At 48.6% G+C, this 19,774-nt stretch overlaps 2 protein-coding genes across 9 annotated transcripts in view; one reads left to right on the top strand and one right to left on the bottom strand.

Annotated features, from left to right (window-relative positions):
• Gsk3b (glycogen synthase kinase 3 beta) overlaps nt 1-5,588 on the top strand; it is a 149,630-nt gene extending 144,042 nt beyond the window's left edge. For 3 of the 4 annotated variants that reach the window (XM_087577036.1, XM_087577034.1, XM_087577035.1), the window contains one exon: nt 83-5,588. Coding sequence is in view for 2 of the 4 variants with exons in the window: in XM_087577034.1 (XP_087433160.1) it covers nt 83-150 (68 nt within the window). In the remaining 2 variants the exon portion in view is untranslated. 4 annotated transcript variants of the gene reach the window in all.
• A 2,331-nt stretch (nt 5,589-7,919) lies between these two features.
• Nucleotides 7,920-19,774, bottom strand: part of Nr1i2 (nuclear receptor subfamily 1, group I, member 2) — a 38,286-nt gene continuing 26,431 nt past the window's right edge. For 4 of the 5 annotated variants that reach the window (XM_087577040.1, XM_087577042.1, XM_087577041.1 and 1 more), the window contains 7 exons: nt 14,034-14,167; nt 13,516-13,703; nt 12,486-12,760; nt 10,937-11,079; nt 10,707-10,823; nt 10,371-10,476; nt 7,920-8,866 (listed from right to left, as the gene is read on the bottom strand). In XM_087577040.1, coding sequence (XP_087433166.1) covers nt 8,722-8,866; nt 10,371-10,476; nt 10,707-10,823; nt 10,937-11,079; nt 12,486-12,760; nt 13,516-13,703; nt 14,034-14,167 — 1,108 coding nt within the window. In that variant the 3' untranslated portion in view covers nt 7,920-8,721. The remainder of the gene's footprint in view (nt 8,867-10,370; nt 10,477-10,706; nt 10,824-10,936; nt 11,080-12,485; nt 12,761-13,515; nt 13,704-14,033; nt 14,168-19,774) is intronic. The other variant, NM_052980.2, reaches the window with a different exon arrangement.

Here is a 19,774-nt window from a genome sequence, read left to right as displayed (position 1 = left end):
ACTGTGTGGGTGAAGCGGTGTACGTGTGTTCTTTGCAGTGTTATAACATTGCTCACGCTCTCTCGGGACTTTGGATTTGCAGATACTAATGCTGGAGACCGTGGACAGACCAATAACGCCGCTTCTGCATCAGCCTCCAACTCTACCTGAACAGCCCCAAGTAGCCAGCTGCGCAGGGAAGACCAGCACTTACTTGAGTGCCACTCAGCAACACTGGTCACGTTTGGAAAGAAAATTAAAAAGAGGAAAACAAAAACAAAAACAAAAAACCCCTGTTCATTTTAGTGTTCAATTTTTTTATTGTTGTTCTTATTTAACCTTGTAAAATATCTATAAATACAAACCAGATTCATTGTATTCTCACTTTTCAGGAGATCCAAGAGGTGGGGAGGGTTGGAAGGGGAGGGGCAGAGCACTAAACACACAGTCTCTCCCTCGACAATCTCTTCCTTTCCTTTCTTTTTAAAATCAGAATCCGCTATTGTATACCGTAACCAGACTCCTGCCTCATGGCCCACCGCCGCAGAAGACCTGTTCTGTGCTGGTTTACTTTCTGAATTTGTTTTCTTTTAAAGTCTGGCGTAAGACCGATACAGTGCACAGCTTGAAATTGGTTGGGAGCTCGGCAGGCATTACTCCGCAGGGACTTCCTGTCACTTGTGAAATGTATGCTTCTCCTTGGGTATTTGAAGACTTGCCTTTGGCATGCTGATGTCAGGTGTGACAGACAAGAATAAAGGTGCATTGTTGGTAGCCCAGGGAGGTCACTAAACTCTGAAGCTCTAAGGGAAGACCCGAGACGATTACTTAAGGTTTGTTTTGCTCTTGACCAATGCAAGTGTTGCAGATGCTGGCTCAGGAAGGCTGCCAAAGCCGAGGGCAGGCGCCGCAGAATCTGTTGCACCCTGAGGTGGATCTTGGTTCACCTGAGCAAAGGCCATCTGCATATCTTGTTTTGAGCTGGTGCCCTAGGGTGGGACTGGAGATGGTGTTGAGGGAGCAACTCTGGGTGCATCAGAAGGCAAATGACAGGAAGGCAGCAGGCCAGGGGCAGATCTCACCACTGTGAATGAACTTTCCAGCTTGTTCTAAAGTTGTTTCCCTTAGAAAAGAAGACATCGTAGCTAAGTAATGTGAACTGTCAAACCAGCCTCCTGCTTTATTTTCCCTTACTTTAACTGAAAACCAAGCTTGCAAGAATTGCCACATTCTTACAAATAGCTCGAATTTTAAATTCAAATCTAGACTCTGTATTTAATTTCTGCTTTTTTTAACATCATGCTTTTAAATTTATTTATTGATGCATGTCAGATAGATAGGCCATTATGATTTTAAATGGTAGGATTATTAAAAAACCACACATCAAAATAATAAAGTCACTTGTATCTGCTGACTTTATAGGAAAACTGATTATATCAATGTGTATATGTGTTATATATACATATATTCAATACTGCCTTCTCTTTTTGTCTACAGTATCAAAATTGACTGACGGAATCATGAAAAGAATGTTCCCCATCACCATTTAGAGTTTTATTTTTGTTTTCTTTGTTTATCAATGAATGGTGTAAGAATCAAGTCTCTTGTTTTTTTGAAGAAAAAAAGCAATATTCCTTGAAGAGCAAGGAGGATTGAAGGATTTTGTTTGAGTGAGGAACAGAGTTCATAACTAGTTTGTTGATACTTGTAAGGTTGGTATCTTTGTGGGCCTTATATACTCTAAAATGAACCTTGGTGCTTGTGGGCCATTACTTGACCTATGAATCTTTAAGGCACAATCAGTTATCTTTTACATATAAAGATCGCTTGAGTGATGGCCACCGCTCCTTCCCTCCCTCCCTCCCTCCCTTCCTTCCTTCCTTCCTTCCTTCCCTCCTTCCCTCCTTCCCTCCCTCCCTCCCTCCCTCCCTCCCCACACACCTGCTAAGGTTAACTGATGACTAGGGCTGTAGAACCCTTGGTTATGTATGAGACACAGACTCTTACCCTCATTACCTAACCTTAAGTCACATTGAGGTCTTGCCCTCCAGGTGTTTAGGAAAAGGAGTCTCTTGGCAGCCCTTATGTAGGCCCTAGCACCCTGTCATGCCTCTTCAACCACGTGTGTAACTCTCCAAGAGAGTTGTATTGCCTGGGGAAATGAGTCGGTACTAGAAAGACATCGGTGAGACATTTGCCTTGGACTCGCCGCTGTGCGGCTGGCTAATCTCTTCAAGCCACCAAAGGGGCTTCTCATACCTCCAGTTAGATCAGACTTGACAAGAACGGAAGCATATGGAAATCAATGAGCAGGCGCTTTTTGTAAGTGCTTCTGAGATAATTACAGTTTGAAAGACTTCCGAAATTAGAATATTTGACAGCATAGTTCCTTGAAGGGGGCAACTTAGAAGACCATTTTCAGAAAGGATTTGTAGAGAATCTGTGAACAAGCAGGTTTGCGGCCTGAGTGGGGAACCTGCTTTCAGATTAAACTGCCCAGCCAGACACAGAGTACCCCAGACTTGGTGTGCTTGCTAGAGTCCATAAAAATCAGTGCTTGTTTTAGCAAATACTCCCCACACCCAGATACGGGGTAAGAGAAGAGTAGAGGAAAGTCAGGTGCTTTTCTCTGTGTGTGCGTGCGTGTGTGCGTGTGTGCGTGCGTGCGTGCGTGCGTGCGTGTGTGTGTGTGCGCGTGTGCGCGAGTGATTGTGTGTTGGTGTGCGTGCATATATGAGGGCTAAGGTGCATGATTTTTTCTTTCTCAAGGATCATGGCAGGATCACAGAACTCTTATCCAAGTGAGATCCAGGTCTCTGAATATCTTTTTGTAAATAATAATTAAAAGCTCCTCACCAAATTCAAGCTTGTATATTATATTTTCTTTCAATGTTTTTAAATTTAAGTTTTATTGTTTTGTATGTAAATATGTGGACCCAGGAACTGTTATTAATGAGCAAAAAGTTACTGTTCAGGGCAGTGATTCTGTTTAATAACCAGACAAAAATGTAGACGAGCTTTTTAAAGCCATATAGTTTTAACTCTGTACAGTAGGTACCGGCCTGTACTATTGTAACAATAACTCTAGCAATGTATAGTGTATCTATATAGTTTGGAGTGCCTTCGCTTCCATGTTTTTGGGTTTCTTGTTTTGTTTTGTTTTTTAATTTCCTTTATCCGTGTGTCCCTGTGGCCCCACTCCCTCTGAAGTAACAACAGAACAGCACCTTTGCCTACTCCACAGTTCCCCTGGGGAGAGGAACCCCTGTTGGAAATCTCACTTCATTCTGGCCTCGCCTTTGTTTTGGTTCTGGGTGTGTCTGTCTCCTTGGTAACGGTGACATCCATCCGTTTGTCTGTTCAGGGACTTGGTTGGGTGCTGGGGGGTCCTAGAGCTGGAGGGTGTCAGATAGATTGGATTTTGCTCGTCTTTTCTCCCAGCCCTAAGGTGGATCGTAAGCAGATTCTGGGAGCCCCCGTGCTCACTCCCTCCTTACCTACTTCCCTCCCAAACGAGAGAGAAAGATTGGTTTTATTTTTTAAAAAATAAATCACTGTCCTGGTGGCGCTTGCGTGCCCCGGTGACATTGTTAGTAGTTACTGCAGAGGTGCTGTGCAGACGAGGGCTGTCGAGTGGACTCTGAGCCCGTTCCTCCCTCCTACCATCTTGCTGGATGAAATAGCATTTTAATTTCTTTTTTAAAAATCAGTTTCTTAACTGTGCCGAATATGGCCTTTTTGAAAGGAAAAAAAGTATTCGTTTTGCCACCAACTACTTCATGTGTCTTGAATAGAAGAAGAAAAACAAAAACACAAAAATCACTACCAAACCAAAGGTTGCTATTTTTGAGGCATCACGAGCTCATTGCGCACGGCAGGAGAATGCACCTTCTCTCCCATGACATACTGTCAGGCTTTTTAAGTCCTTAATTCTTTTTTAGACCCACTTCTTAGGTTTGTGTTTGAGCAAAGTATGCCTGCACGGCCATCTTGTCCACACCAACGCAGAGGTCCTGAGAGGACTCCTGTACTCTCTAGCCCTGTGGATGTAAAGACACTGGCATTTCTGTTACCTTCTCTTCCCTTCGCAAGGGTTTTAACTTTGGAGTCTTCCAAAGAAAGTTTGGCCAATGCCAGATCTCCCAGAGTTGGGGTTTTTGTTACTATTTTTTCTTCGTTTTAAATCAAAATTGTGTCTGGTTCCTATTTACACTACTGATTGTTCTAATCCCAGAGATGAACACGTTTCTCCCCTGTATGAAAAGTAAGCACCCTTTATGGTGAAACCTGTCTCTCCTGGTAGAAACTGAAGCCACTGAAAACCAACAGCTAGAAGCACAGGAGAATCCCAGGTGAAGGTCTCCCTTGAGAGTCTTCGGAAGCCATCCTTTGGGTTTGGATCCTTTTCACAGGGCTACGCCATTTTACTCAAGTCCGTTGCTCCGTTGTGCAGTCTCCACAATACAAGCAAAATGACAGCCAGTACATAAGGGGTTAGCTTGACAAAGTAGACTTCCTTGTGTTAATTTTTAAGTTCTTTTCTTAACTATATCTGTCTATAGGCAGATACAGATAGGTCTATGGAAATGTGCTTGCCTGTAAAATTTGCATTTATAAATGTGTTGCGATGGATCACTTGGGCCTGTACACATCCGATTAGCGTGACCGCTTCCATCATAAAAACAAATCTAAACAAAATTTATTATTATTATATATATACATAAAGGACTGTGGGTTGTATACAAACTATTGCAAACACTTGTGCAAATCTGTCTTGATATAAAGGAAAAGCAAACGCTGTGTAACATTACTACTTGAATGCCTCTGTGACTGAATTTTTTTTTCATTTTAAATATAAACTTTTTTGTGGAAAGTATGCTCAATGTTTTTTTCCCCCTTTCCCCCACTCCCTTGTAAATACATTTGGTTCTATGTGACTTGGTTTGGAAATAGTTAACTGGTACTGTAATTTGCATTAAATAAAAAGTAGGTTAGCCTGGTAATGAAATTAAAATCCCCAAGTGTGTGGTCTTTATTTCAGTGCCCACCCCTCTTTCCGCACCTACCTACTTTACCATTACAACATGTAGTCGCACACTGCCATCTCACCCCTCACTGGGGAAACACGAACCCTTGTTCTAAAAGCCAGGACTCTCATTTGAAATGACCTTGCTCTGATGTGTAGACAGGAGGTGCAGCTTCTGGCTTGGAAACCCCTGGACTTAATGTAGAGAAAGCTTTGCAGACACTGCTTTGGGGGAAAGAAGTCCCTGAAAGGGACAGTTGTAAAAACATGTATAAGCGGCCGTCTTTGGTTGCTGTGTCCATGGTTTGGTGTGGCTGTATTTATTTTAACTTCCATATTCTTAGTAACGGTCGTTGGGAGTCTCTGTAAACCATGAACACCACGGACATTGGGTCTGTACCACCCATGTAACCAACACGTGTTCGAGTCTGCTCATTTCCAATACTGGATAATGTATGTTAACATGTTATGTCTCTTAGTGCAAACAGAAACACCATTTTTTAGGGCTGGCTCATGGTCAGGCCTAAAGGTTAGATATAAGGTCATGTGACTGCTGCTTCAATAAAGACAAATTTATATTCGACTAAGCGTGGTCTTTTATTTAGTGAGCTAGTTACATTGACATTTTTAGAAGCTGGATGTGGTACCACGTGCCTGTAATTCCTGCAGCGGCAGAAGGGGTTGGGTTAGCAGTGGGCTGGTTTGATTCACTGCCCATTCTGGAGAGGTCTTATGCCAACTGCCCCTCACAACCCTGAAAGGTTCCTTATGCCTGAATCCTTCCAAAGGGTGATGCTGGGTTGTGGGGCAGCAGGAATGGGTGCTGTTTGGAAAGGCAGAGTGATGGGTGAGTGGTCCTCCTGGGCACCTTCAGGTGTTAAGAGGGCTGTAGCCATGGAAACAAAAGCAACCTGGGGAAAACTGCTATGGAGGCAAACAAGTTGTCTGGAGCTGGGAAGAGCTGGGTAATGGTGGGGTTCGGGATGGGTTTGTTCAAGTCTTTTCTTTTTTCCAGAAAAGGGCCGCTTCTGGGGCCTCTCACATGAAGGTCACGTCAAGACTTTAGACACGTGGACAGTGGCTGCTGAGTGACTCTTGACTGATGGGAGAGCCAGGTGTATATGGTGTCTCACACAGATCTTTTCCCCGGCACTTTGGAAAATTAGCCATCCCTTTTCAAGCAGGAAACCAGAAAAAGGAGGCGTTGCCACCAGCCACCAAGATACCTAGAAACCAACGCTTGCTTCTACTTGTTCAGAAGCTTGGGGGCTGGGGAGTGAAGAGGAAAAAGGATGTTGGGGAGCAGAGAGTTGGATCTCTGGGTTTTCAAACTCAGTCTTGGTCGCTCAGAGAATGTATATTCTGAGTGTGCTCTTTTGTGCAACCTGGGGTCCTAGCTACTCTTGGAATAAGTGCTTACCATCTGTAATTCCTATGCCCTTGCCAGTTAGTGTTTGGAGCACTGCCTGCGTGGGTTTTAAAACTCAGCCGGGGTTGAGGGTATAATCTGTACTACATCTTAATCCTACCCCTACTTATCTGAACCCATAGCTGGCCACCATCAGGCTTCCAAATGCGTGGCATGCAGGTAACGTCCCAGAGGAAGCAGAGATGGGGGAACTGTTTATGGATAGAGTCAAGTGGAAGTTAGACTTCCAAATGAAAAATATACTTCTAGTTAGAACCAAGCCTTTATTCCAGATTTTATGGAGTGAAAACTATATTAATGAATTGGCAAGAAGGGTCTCAATCTTCTCTCCCCAACACGAATGAGTTCATGGCCTCTCTGGGTAGACTGGGGTTGGAATGGGGAATATGCTTGCTTCTTTGACTTGTGTTGGTTGGTCTGATGCCACTACAGTTTGCTCTGCTTGGAAGATGGCTGGAGTTAAGTAGTTACCTGCTTGTTAGAATTCAGTTACTCTCAGCTTCCTTTGCAACCAAATACTATCACATATTTAAACTTCAGCTACTGCGTTTACATTCTATGTATATATTTATATGTAATAAGCACAAGAGCAAGTGATTAATTCATTTTTATGTCCTACCAGCAGGTGTTGGATTTGTAAAAGATGGCACTAAAATAAGTAGTAAATGTGTGTGTATAGAGTGTGGTGGGGTGTGGTGTGTAGTATGTGTGATGTGTACATGGTGTGTGGTGTGTATGTGTGTATATAGTGTGTGTTGTGTGTGGTGTATGTGTGTGGTGTTTGTGTGTGTGATGTGTAGTGTGTGTGTGTGGTGTAGTATGTGTGATGTGTACATGGTGTGTGGTGTGTATGTGTGTATATAGTGTGTGTGTGTGGTGTGTGATGTATGTGTGTGTAGTGTGTGTGTGTGTGATTTCATTTGGTTTGGGGAATGGAGAGCTTTGTTTTGTGTTTTGAGACAGGGTCTCACTGTCTGGACTGTTCTGAATGCTCTGCTCTTACATCAGCCTCAACTGGCTCTGTTTTATTTCTATTTTCTCATTCTCACATTTTCTTCCCCGGCGGGCAGGGGTATCAAAAAATAGGGTTGGAGAGATGGCTCGGCTGTTTAAGACCACTTGCTGCTTTTCCAGAGGACCAGAGTTCAGTTCTGAACACCCACGGCAGTTGGCTTAACCACCTGTAACTACGACTGGAGATGCAGTGTCCTCTTCTGACCTCCTCAGCGCCCACACATGCGCGCACACATACACATGCAAAAATAAGTATTTTTTCAAATGTTTTTTGTTTCTACCCAAAACTCCCTTATTGTCCTGCTCTTGTCTTCCTCTAACGTTAAACCATGGAACACGCATGTGAAATTAAGGTGTAACCTGTGCAAAGGCACAAACAGTCCTACCAACTATTATAAAAAGAGTCAGATACTTTCACACACTGGCTCTGAGGATCCGGTGAGGATCAGGTGGGGGTTTGGTGTACATAGGTAATCGTGCCATTATACATTTATTGTCTATTACTTTGTCATAAGTCACAGCCCTGGGAGCAAACCAGACCCTGGTCAGATGGGGGTGCAGACCTGTCCCCACAGCCATAGTTCCCCCCCCTTCCTCCACACTTGGCATTTGGGAACCTTTCCTTGGCTTCCAGTGACGCACAGAACCCCAGACCCTACACAAAGTTCCTGGGCTGTGTGCCACATGCTCTTTAGCTCCACACGAGTTATTTAAGAAGGTTTTATAAGCTATTAGCAAACATTTCAGCTTTGTCTTCTGAGGTGGGGATCTGCATCTGGGTCTGTACTGGAACCCCGCCCCCCACAGCTGATCACATGGTTAGTGATTAACAATGTGTTTGGCCAGGCGCAGGAACTTGACTGAAATGTCCAGAACAAGGTCATGACAAGCTGCTGGCATTCAGCAGTGACACTTGTCATAAGACCAGCTCAAGTCTGGAACACGCGAGCAGCTTGAGAAGAAGCTTGGGGCTGGGAATGTGTGGTGCATGGGTGTCCATTGTTACCTGGTTTGACCTGATCCTTCCTTTCTCACCTAACACCTGAGAATTTAGCAGGATTTGAAGGTTTATTCCCAACCACAGAGATGGTCTAATTTCTAGGCCAGCACGTTCCACAGGCTGAGCTCCTGTGTCCTTTTCCTGAGAAATGCTAGCCAGCTGCAGACAGAGGCATTGTTTGTTATCAGTGTGTCCATCTGATAGCCCTAGAAGTGGCAATTCAGAACATCTGGGTCTGGCTGCTCCGTGAGATCTCCACTCAGGGGCAGCCACTCAGCCGTCCGTGCTGCTGAATAACTCCTGCATGAGAGGTGTGGCAAAGGGGTGCGTGTCCTGGATGCGCAGTAGCTGCTGGGTCTGCTGGGCATTGATACTGCGCAGCTCGGTGAGGACAGCCATGATCTTCAGGAACAGGAACCTGTGGGCAGCCAGAGAAGAAGTTGGGGCGTCAGGCCACCCCTCCCCATTCTCCCACACTGACACTGTTCTGAGAATGTACAAGTTCAAGCTCAGAGCAGCCCAGGGGAGGCCATTTGGGATTCCTTCAGCCTGTACTGAGAAGGCAGGGCAGCCTAAGCTGTTATTTGCCTCTCATCCCCAACCGGAGTTCCTGGACACAGAGACCCCTGGAGAAAATTCAGACCTTGCAGGTTAACTTAGAGGGGAGGGGAGTCGTCATCGTGGTTAAGGTCTTTACTGGGTAGGCCTTACAGCTAGGACCTCCCCCTCCCTCTCTCTCCTCCTCTCTCCCCTCTCCCACTCTCCTCTCATTTCCTATCTCCTCTCCCCTCCCCTCCCCCCTTCTCTCTTCTCCCTCCTTTCTCTCCTTTCTCCTCTCTCTCCTTTCTCTCTCCTATCCTATCCTCTCCTTTCTCCTCTCTCTCCTTTCTCCTCTCCTCTCCTCTCTCCTCTCTCCTTTCTCTCTCCCCTCTTCTCTCCTCTCTTCTCCTCTCTTCTCCTCTCTTCTCCTCTCTCCTCTCTCTCTCCCCTCCTCTCCTCTCCTCTCTTCTCTCTCCCCTCTTCTCTCCTCTCCTCTCTTCTCTCTCCCCTCTTCTCTCCTCTCTTCTCTCTCCCCTTTCCTCTCTCTTCTCTCTCTTCTCTCCTATCTCCCTCTCTCCTCTCCCTCCCTCCCTCCCACCTCTCACATCTCTCTCCAACATCTGAACACAGTTCCCTCGGTCTCCCCATGATAGGTAAGGAAGCTAGCACCACAGCCTCCTTATAGGAAGTAATTGAAGGAGAGAGAGAGAGCAGGCCAGGTGAAGACTGGAGCATCGAGCCCCACACTGTACAACACCCCAAAAATGGCCTTAATCTTCAAAGCCTTGGGCTTGCTGTAATCAAGTTTGTTGCTGTCCTGTGTCTGTGGGCCTGAGGCTGTGCACTAGGTTATAGGAATCCAAGCACTGGTGACGGCGTGGGAGCACTTGTCTGTGCCGAGCCCCAAGCAGGCTTTTTTCCTGAGTGACAAGCTCGAGCTGCCTTGCCACCCTGTGGGCATTGACTTGGCTCCCTTGCAATGGTGTTGTACCTACCTCAGGAGAGTGTTTTGAAGGTTATAGGTTATAATAGACGTAAACTTCTTGGCTCCAGAGCTGACGCTTCCCAATCAACGGTAACTATTATAGATACACTGATATTGCAAATGGCATGTCTACTTTTGCCACCATTGTGGTTGCTACTGACCTTTGCTAGAAGACCCTATAGAAAAGACCCCAGAATCAGGCTCTTCCCACATCTTGATGACAGGAACGTAGAAAGCCTTGGGTAGACAAGTATCCTTCAGCTAGACTCAGGCCGGAAGTCTTAGAGGAGGTCACAAAACAGTCCCAGAGCCTTGATCATCAGAAGCTGCCTCAGGCATGGCAGGCCAAAGGGGACTGGAAGGAGCACCTCATCTGCCTCTCCCAGTTCATCCTCACCTGTGTGCAGGATAGGGCCGACTACACTCGATGTAGGCCTTCAGGGTGAGGGCAAATCGCTCCTGCAGCTGGTCTACCACGCTGCGTTGTACCACGCCAGGGCGATCTGAGAGGGGAGAAGAGGCGTTATGGTTCCCGCAGGTCGGAACGGAGCAAAGGAAAAGTTCAGTCCAGCCCAGGAGGAAAGAATTTCTGGCCAGCCACCTCACCAAAGGAAAAGAACAGTCTGTGATCTGCCAGTGTAGTGGAAAGCAAGGCTAACGGCTGAGGCCTTCCCTGGGGCTGCTGCCCCCTGCAGGTCACAGCGGGCACCCAGCAGCTGGGGAAAGCTGTCACCTGGGGAGAAGAGGGAGATGGCCTGCATCAGCACGTACTCCTCCTCACGCAGCTGTAGCTTCTTCAGCATGCAGTGGAATTTCATCAACGGGTCCAGCAGGAGCTTCTGGAAGCCGCCTGTGGATGCACATAGAGTAGACAGCCAGTACCTCAGGAACCTGCCCCAAGAACCCAGGGGTCTCTCACGGAGCTCTTTCCCTCCCTCCCCCTGCCAGGCATCTCTTGGGCACCATTAGGGTCTTCGAAGCAGTAAGCCAGCCGACCGCACTCCCAGGTTCCTGTTTCCGTGTCGAACATCGTGTTGAACCTCAGGATGCACATCTCGAAAGTGGCCCCCTTCAGCAGGGAGATCTGGTCCTCGATAGGCAGCTCCCTGGCAGCAAGGACAGGAGGGGTTGGCAGCCCCTAGGCGGGCTGTCCAGGAGCTGGCACCAGTCCCTAGCTCATAATTCAAAAGTTGAAGAAAAGAGGGGTGGAGTAGCTTGCCTCCTCCTGAGGATGCAGTTCCTTCCAGGTCATCCCCAATCTCTCTCCCTCGTAATCCAGGCCATCAGGTTACTTCACTCACCAAGATCTGCTCTCCTACTACCTCTGGGAGCTCTCCGAGCTTCCTTAGTTTTGTGTCCAGCCCCCTTACAGCCTAGCCCATCTCTTCTGACACCCTACACAGCCTCTAACTAACACTTGATATCTCGGTTCTTCCTTGTTATTTTGCCCACACACCACACACACACACACACACACACACACACACACACACACACACACACCCTTCCCCCGGAGCTGAGGACCGAACCCAGGGCCTTGCGCTTGCTAGGCAAGCACTCTACCACTGAGCTAACTCCCCAACCCCTGGTTTTTCCTTGTTAGCCTCATAAGCTTTTGCCTTTGTTTGCCTACCTGGAATGATTGTCCCTTTAAGAAAACCCTGATGAGTTTTTGGGTCAAGTAGTGTCTTCCCAGAAGTGTGTCTACAGAGTGGAATCCTTCTACACATGTCATACCTTGCACTGGAAATATCTGCTACCTGATTTAAATTTAACACATCCACGTTCCCAGTAATGTTTCTCTCCAGTGATGACAGCCTCGTGTTCCACTCCTATTATCTGCTCCCTGCCTGACAATGTGCTTCCTGCAAGTGTGATTCAATCCCACTGGAGCAGGCTGGGCAGGGCAAGGTGGAAGACTGGAGTGCAGATTACCCCTAGCACTGCAGACTACGTCTTGTGGAGAAGTGGTTCCCATCACTCCAGCTGGTTCTCTTGCTGACACCATGTGTCATGGTTGATGGCTCCATGGCCAGCTCTGGGGAGGTGTGGTCTGTTAGACTACAGGACTGTCCACCTTCCCCATGGCCTGCTTGATGGCAGACAATTAGAAATCCTACGTCTGTCTCTTCTTCTTCTAAGAACCTCCTTCTTTTCCTGCCAACTCAACTCTTACTTTGAGATTGTCCAGTCATGGTTTCTGTCCTTATGGGGGATAGGAAGGTCTGATGACCAGCATGTACTAATCTTCTTCTTCTATTATTTTACACATCAACCCTACAGAATTGACACCATTAGCTCCCATCCCAAAATGGGAAGGCAACGGAGCCACTGAACCATCCTGGGAGGGGGCTCGTTCTCCAGCAGCAGTGGTCCTCCACTGACTGGGACAGCACAGTGCCTCTTGGCACCGGTTTCTCCCAAGTTCATGGGGGGTTGGTGCAGGTTCTTTGCAGCCTTTGACCATTTCCTCTTACTTTCTACATCTGCTCACGCAGCCTTCAGGACCTACCTGAAGTGGGATATGACTTTGGCGAAGTTGATGACGCCCTTGAACATGTAGGTTGACACATCGGCCAGGTGCGGCAGGAGGGGGATGATCTCTTTCCCGTCGCTCTTGGAGGGAGGTTGGTAGTTCCAGATGCTGCCGTCTTCTCCGCGCAGCTGCACAGAGATCTTCATTGGAACACTGTCTTTCATGATTTGACTCCATGTGGCAGGGTCTTCCAACAGTGAGGCCTGCAGAACCTCCGGAAGCTCGCAGTCACTGTGAAACACCGCAGGTAGCTGGGATGAAGGGCAGGAGGCAAAGAGATGAGGGGGCAGTGCGCTATCATAGACAAGTCCCCACATAGGCTCCAGGTGACCAGCTGCAGTCACGATCACAGGCGTGCGCACGCGTGTGCATCCATGTCTACACAGAGCCCGTGTTTCTTCTCTCAGGTTGTCTCCTGACACGCGTGTTCTATGAGTTAATATAGTCATACCCCTGCCTCGTCAGTGTGAAGGAACGGTAAGGACAGCCTTTTTGCATAGTGTACCCTGAGCATCCCTCTGTTTGGCAGCTATAAATGGAGATACACATACTGAGGCTAGACCATTCTTCTGTGCTAGTCCAGTCACCTGAGGCTAGACCATTCTTCTGTGCTAGTCCAGTCACCTGAGCTACTTGTCACCATTCAGGGGGAGTGAAAGAGGGGGGTGGTGACACTGGGAACAAAGACAGAGCTAGCCAACAGGAAGTCCATACCCCTTCTCTTCCTGACTCCTTCTCATGTCTCAGGGAGGGCAACATGTCTGCCTCTGCTTAATTTTAACCCAGTTCCTACCCACTGAGGACAGAGAAGATTCTCCAACCTGAGTCGGCTGGGAAATCACCAAAAGGTTTCCCATCCCAGAGTTTGAGGTCGGGAGCAAGATACGTTTCTAGCAAGTTCTCAGGATATTCTGATGCCTCTGACCACAAGAAACCCTGGGAAAGTGACCCGGGCTTTGAGGAGCTGGCGTAGCCATGGATGTGGTCACAGCTCTGAGCCCCCTACCCGGAAATCCTTGAAGTGGGAGAAAGTTGTGTCAAAGGTTTGCATCTGAGCGTCCATCAGCTCCTGGATCAGCGCCTGCTGTTCTTCTGTCAGCCCCTGCCCTCCAGGCGGTGGAGCCTCAATCTTTTCCCTCTTCTTCCTCTTGATCAAGGCCCGCCTCTGTTCCACAGCGGCATCAGACATGATCACTGTGTGTTAACAAAGAGGACTCGGTATATGTGCCCCGGCAGGGTCTTCTACCTCTCCCAACCCCCATACACTGCCAGGACAACAGTAATGACTGGGGACAAAAGGAATCACACAGGGACAGCTGAGAGGAAATTGAGGACACAGCCCTGACCTGCATCTCCCACCACACTTCCTGTAACAGAGAACTGGTACCTTGTATCAGCAAAGTCCCACAGGCTCACAAATGCGCATGAGCTCAGGTGCTGTGGTACAGACCCACACTGGTGCCTCTGCTCTCTAGCAACTGCCCCATCCACCAAGCCTGAGCCGCCTGCTCCGCGGCCACTCACTCTCTTTCTTCATGCCACTCTCCAGGCACTTGCGCAAACGGCAGGCCTGGCACTGCCGTCGGGTCTTCCGGGTGATCTCGCAGGTCCCCTTGCGGAAGGGGCACCTCAGCCGGACATTGCGTTTCATGGCCCTTCTGTGGGACAAGAAAGAGAATCAGGTAGTCTATGAGGGCCACTCAGCTCCGGGGCCAGATACTACAGGCCACATGACTGGTCTTCAGCCCTGCCAGCAGCAGGTAGCGCACACCAGGGATTTTATGGGGCAGGTGTAGATTGTTGTTCTACCCCAAGGTCAAGGACTCAAGAGAGGAGACTCTGAAGAAAATGAAACTTGTGCTTTTCACCGGCACCTATAGCCCCAGCGTCTCTTCCGAGAACGAGTCAAATGCAGGTTCTAGGCCTTTTTCTTAAATACATCCCACCCTTTCTCATAGCCTTGTTACTCGTGGTATCCATGGAGATGGTTTCTAACTGGGTTTCCCCTTGGAAGAGGAAGCTACAGAACATCCGTTCCCCCCACACATTGCTCCCACCCTCCACCAACCAGCAACTTCTTAACATATGAAACCCTTTCCCCTCTCGAGCTCCGATTGGTCTGGGATGGGGAGGCTGGGAGTTCTATAGAGTAGAGTTCATGTATGTGGGGTGGGGTCTTCTTTGGTCACCAGCCCGAAGGGTGCTGAAGGGCCACTGGCCTTGGTAGAGAGGCGCCTGCAGGCAGGCTGTAAGTGACGTCGGAAGTCTCAGACCACTCTTTACAGCTCAGCCATCCTGAGTTTCCCGCCAAAGACTATTGATGCCCCAACTTGGTTGTCCTTCATCTCCACATCTGGATGACCCAAGTGATGCCTTGGCTCTGGCCTCTCTCTGTTCTGTCCAACAGTGTGGGAGCTGAGGGAAGCTGACTTGGAAGGATAGAAACAGAGCAGAGGGATGCTGGGAGCCCCACACCTGAGGCTGAAGTCCCTGTGCCTGGCTGGCCTGAGCTCTGAAGCTTGTGGGGTTCAGACCATCCATCAGCCTGGGAGTATTGTCATGGGTGTCACCCTCTCATCTCTGCAGACCTAGATAAGAAGGTTGATGCTACCCACAGTCCCCCCACCGCTCCAGGATGGCTAAAGGGGACCGGTGTACAGCAGAAGCACGCCGTGTATCAGATGCTGGCCTACATGTTTTGTATAGCTTTAGAGACTTGGTTTTCAAAACCAACCCCAAGATATATTCATCTGTCACCCCCTGGCGCAGTGAAGGAGACTGGTCATCGCCTGTCCTCCCGGTAAGTGACAAGTTTGCTTGACTAGAAGCCAAGTTCCCAAGCACAGATGCCTCACCTCCCTCTAGGTATGCCAGGATGGCACCCAAACGGGGAGGATTCTCACACCCCCAGGGGCAGTCCATGTAGAAGCCAGGTTTTCTGCCTTGAAGAACTAGAACCTGCCTTCGTGAGTGGGTTTGTGGTACGTGCTTAGCTCAGCTCAATTTAACCGCTGTTCTTTGCTACTGATTCAGAAGTAGGCTTAAGCCAGCTCTAACCTACATGATAGGGTGGTGTCTTCCGGACCAAATTTTTTTTATCCCTGGGATAAGCATCCTTTTTACTGTGTGGGTTTCCTGGCCCTATGCTTTTCCAAGTGAAGCCAGACTACAACCAGAGCTCTTGGGTTGGCAAAACAGAAAAATGCAGACTCCTCAGCTAAGGAGACCTCAAATTTCTCATTTTAGTCGGTCCCACCATTCTCTTCTGGTCCCACGAGTCGATCTAAGTGTTCTGTGACCTGTGACTGGATGTGGCCTGGCACTGCTGAGGTGTGTTACTCCACTGCAGCCCATGCAGTCAATGATCATGTCTCCTGGATCATTGTGCCTTTGGATCTATCCTGGTAGAGTTAGCCCTAGTGACCTGAGATCAATCCCCCAAGTGACCCCGTGACTGCATTATCCCCAAAGTCAGGGATCTGGGGACACTGACCTGATCATATCATAGGGTTTGCTGCATGGCCCCTTTGGAATCATCAAGGACCATAAGTTCTCCTGTGAGGGACAAACCCTGCTGAGCTCCTTTCCATATGATGACTAGCACCCCACATCTTTGGGATTGCAGGATGGGGCCTTGGCTTGAACATTCATTTCCATTCAGAAGACTAATCACTACCAAAAACTCGGGGGTGGGGGTGACTGCCAAGTTAGACTGGAACCTTTCACTCTCGGGGGGATAAGGGAGGCTCAAAAGACTCACGATGCTCACAAAATGAAAAACTCCAGACACCCCTCTTCCCAAAGTTATATAAACAATAAGCAATTTCTAGGGGAGAGGAGACTCGGGGTGGGGGTGGGGGCGGCTAACTGCAAACTGTGCAGGGAAACCTCACTGATGCTGCTCCTGTCAGACATCCACTGGGATACGGCGGGACCTTTCAGTGCTATCCCTGCCCAAGTCATCCACGATCCTGGAATTAACCCCTCAGCCAAGTGTCTCCAAGAAACTCAGCCATTCACCAAGCTAGACCTCTGTGGAATCATTTCTTTGATCTGTCACCAACTGCCCAGTTGTTCAGGTCTCCTCTGGAAGGGTTTGGTGACGCATGGGTACTTGAGCAAGGACCAACAGAACCAAAGTGTGTGAGGGAGGACCAATTTCATGGCCCCCAAAGAGAGTGATAAGAGATGCGGCTCAGGCTGAGCTATTTGAGAGTAGAGAATCATTGGGGGAGGACCCCGGGTAGCTGTTTTCCTTTACATGACACAGAGTGACAAATCCCCTCGGTAAATGGGGACTGACGCTCAAGTATGGGGACACTCTGCAAACTGATGATGGGCCAGAGAGCCCCGTTGAAAAGGGAGGAAGTATATTGAGAAAAAAACACAGGTAACACCCTAACATCATCCACACCAGTGGATGAGAAATATGGACAGAGTGAGGGAGGGGTGGACGTTTGGCTTGTCATCTCCTACACCTGGAAAGACCTATGAGAAAGAAAAGAGGTCTTCCTGGGATCCCAAACTGGGAAGGCATGGAGAGAGATGGACTATAAGGGGTGAGGGGAGGCAGGGTAGGAATGATAGAAGACCTTGTTCAGTTCAGTCTTTAATACAGAGGAAGAGAGAAATCCCATGATTCAGCACTGAGAGTCCTTGATAATGGCCCACCTCAGGAAACCATGATAACCAGGAAACACAATGCCTTAGATCCGAGTGAACTGAGAAAGACAAAAACAAGGAATGAGAGAGCCGCTCGCACTCTGGCTTTTGTGGCTGTGGGACGTGTGAGTAGCTGGGACCAATCTGAGTAAGGTAGAAGTGGCGAGATTGAGCCTCATTTCTGGGAGGCAAAAGCTGCGTAACCGGAAGCCATATGAGGAATGTTGGTTCCTCAGGGAGTGATTCATGTGTCCATCGCACGATTTTCTATCACCAGCAGAGTCCCCGTGGATATGGGGACTAGAGGCAGTGGAACAATGGGGGCCGTTACTGAGAGAATTAATGGGGACTAGAGGCAGTGGAACAATGGGGGCCGTTACTGAGAGAGTCAAGCACGAGACAGGCAGGGGTTTTAGTTCCATTTTGTAGGCCAGGTAGGAGTGTACTGATGTGAGGGTTAAGAAGTTAAAGGTTCCTTAACAAGGACCTCAGGGATATCATGGGGCTTTAGCTTGGCTGTGCCCTGTGGTTAGGACAGGATCTTTACGGGGTAGAGGAAGCTTTGGTGAATCTGAACAATTTAGACTGTTGTGTAAATGGGGTTCTTAAGGTAACCCCTGGTATGAACAAAGGAGATGTGGAATTGGACCTCTGTCAGATGCGCCTCTGATTGGGGTGCCAAATGCTGCCCACGATGGGGTTGGGGATTTAGCTCAGTGGTAGAGCGCTTGCCTAGGAAGCGCAAGGCCCTGGGTTCGGTCCCCAGCTCCAAAAAAAAGAACCAAAAAAAAAAAAAATGCTGCCCACGATGAGGGGCACGCTTGGAAATCCCAAGCACCGGGTTGAATGGTGGACTTCTTGATCCCTTACTCACGTGTAAAGCACTTGGGTTTTATTAGGATCCTCAACCAAGCGAATCCTATTTCATGACATATCCCAAAGGACTGGGAGAGTGGACAGCAGTGGACAGAGACAGGGACCGGTGGGGTAGGTAAGAAGGACTAAGCTCGTCTCAGGACTGGGTCACTGTCCTCCCTCCGCAAAGTAGAGCTTACTGAATGCATTTCTCCCCTGGTTGGGCAGGAAGAGACCCTGGGAAGCTGCCGACATCAGGCTGTGGCTATGTAACAATATTGATTCCATCAGGGAACTGGAAGAGGTGGATATTATTCCTGACTGATGCCTTTTCAGCAGTCCAGAGTGGACTGAGAGGAAGCAGATGACTGGAGGGGAATGAGCCATGCTCTTCCCCTAGCATCCATTGCACCCAATGCTGCTCTTCCTGACAAAACAACTAATACAAGTGATGGAGTCCCCCGATGCTGTCCTGGACCTTGCTAACACTCTCTCCCCCATCCCTTAGCTGCTGAGTCCCAAGAGCAGTTTGCATTCTCCAGGACCATCAGAGAGGACTTATCTATTACCTCCAGGATCACCGCCATAGTAATGCTGTTTGCTGTGAAAGGGTGGCCCTCGCTTTGTTAATCCCATCCCTCTGTAAGAAGAGGTTTCATTACACAGGTGATACGATGTTAGCCCCTGAGTAGCTTAAACCAGTTAAAGGTTTAGAGAAGTGTCTGAAACACACGCCAGTACATTTAAAGAAATGCGGGTGGAAATCAGCTAGCACCAGACACGAAGTTCTTAGGAACACATGGCCGGGCGAGACGCCGACAGTAGACGACGGTATTGTTGAAAAGATTCTACAGCACCTGTGTCTGTGGGTGTACAGTGGCTACCGGTGTTCTTGGAGCTCCAGGGTCTTGGTGACGTTTGTACTCCATGTTATCCAGGTTGCCTATCCTTCGTGTGACTTGATAAGAGGGAGGTACTGTGTGGATTGGTTCAGAAAGAAGCTAAGAAGGATCAATACTTGTGGCTCACAAGGCCTCAGGATCCCTTTGTGCTAGAAGTCACCAGCAACTTAAGAGGGCTGGAAGGAAGGGCATGACAAAAGCCACCTGAACAAGCAGTTCCTGTGTGGTGCTAACCCACATCGGAGAGGGGGGTCACTAGAACGGCAGTGACAAGGCGTCTGTGAGACTTAAAAGCAGAATCAGTTACCAGCTGTGCTGCGGCGACGGTAACAGCATCTTGTATGACCAGGTTCTGGACTGAAGGCCATTTGGATGGCACAGGATCAGATGCTGCAAAGGTGGCGTGCTTGTTCACGGCTGCGTGGTGTACCATCTCATCTGCCACCCGGGCCGTGACGTCAGCACTGGGTCCCCACCCCCACCCCCCAAGTAAACCAACATCTGGGCCAAAGGAAGTGCTGTAAAGGCCAACACCTACTCGCGCAGGCGCCTGATACCCAGGCGGCCCGCACAAGTAGGGACGACAAACAGGAATGGATGGCTGCTGCCATATAGATGAACACTGACACCGAGTGGCTGATGGGAGGAGGAGGAAGAGTAGCTGGTGAGCAACTCGAATGACAGTAGCTCATGAGACAAGGCCAGAACAGTCCATGCTGGACGTGTAGAGGCCTGACCTGAAGGATGACTTGCTGGGGAAATGGAGGACTCGGAGTTGTTGGTCTGGCCACAGTGAGGACAAACTCTGTCTGTTGTCGAATGCTATTACATAGCCCCTTTCACATC

The sequence above is a fragment of the Rattus norvegicus genome, chromosome 11, assembly GCF_021556685.1.
Source record: "Rattus norvegicus strain SHRSP/BbbUtx chromosome 11, alternate assembly SHRSP_T2T, whole genome shotgun sequence".
NCBI classification, from domain to species: Eukaryota; Metazoa; Chordata; class Mammalia; order Rodentia; family Muridae; genus Rattus; species Rattus norvegicus.
The sequence above is the reverse complement of the archived record's forward strand: the minus strand, read 5'-3'. Positions and strand labels throughout refer to the sequence as shown.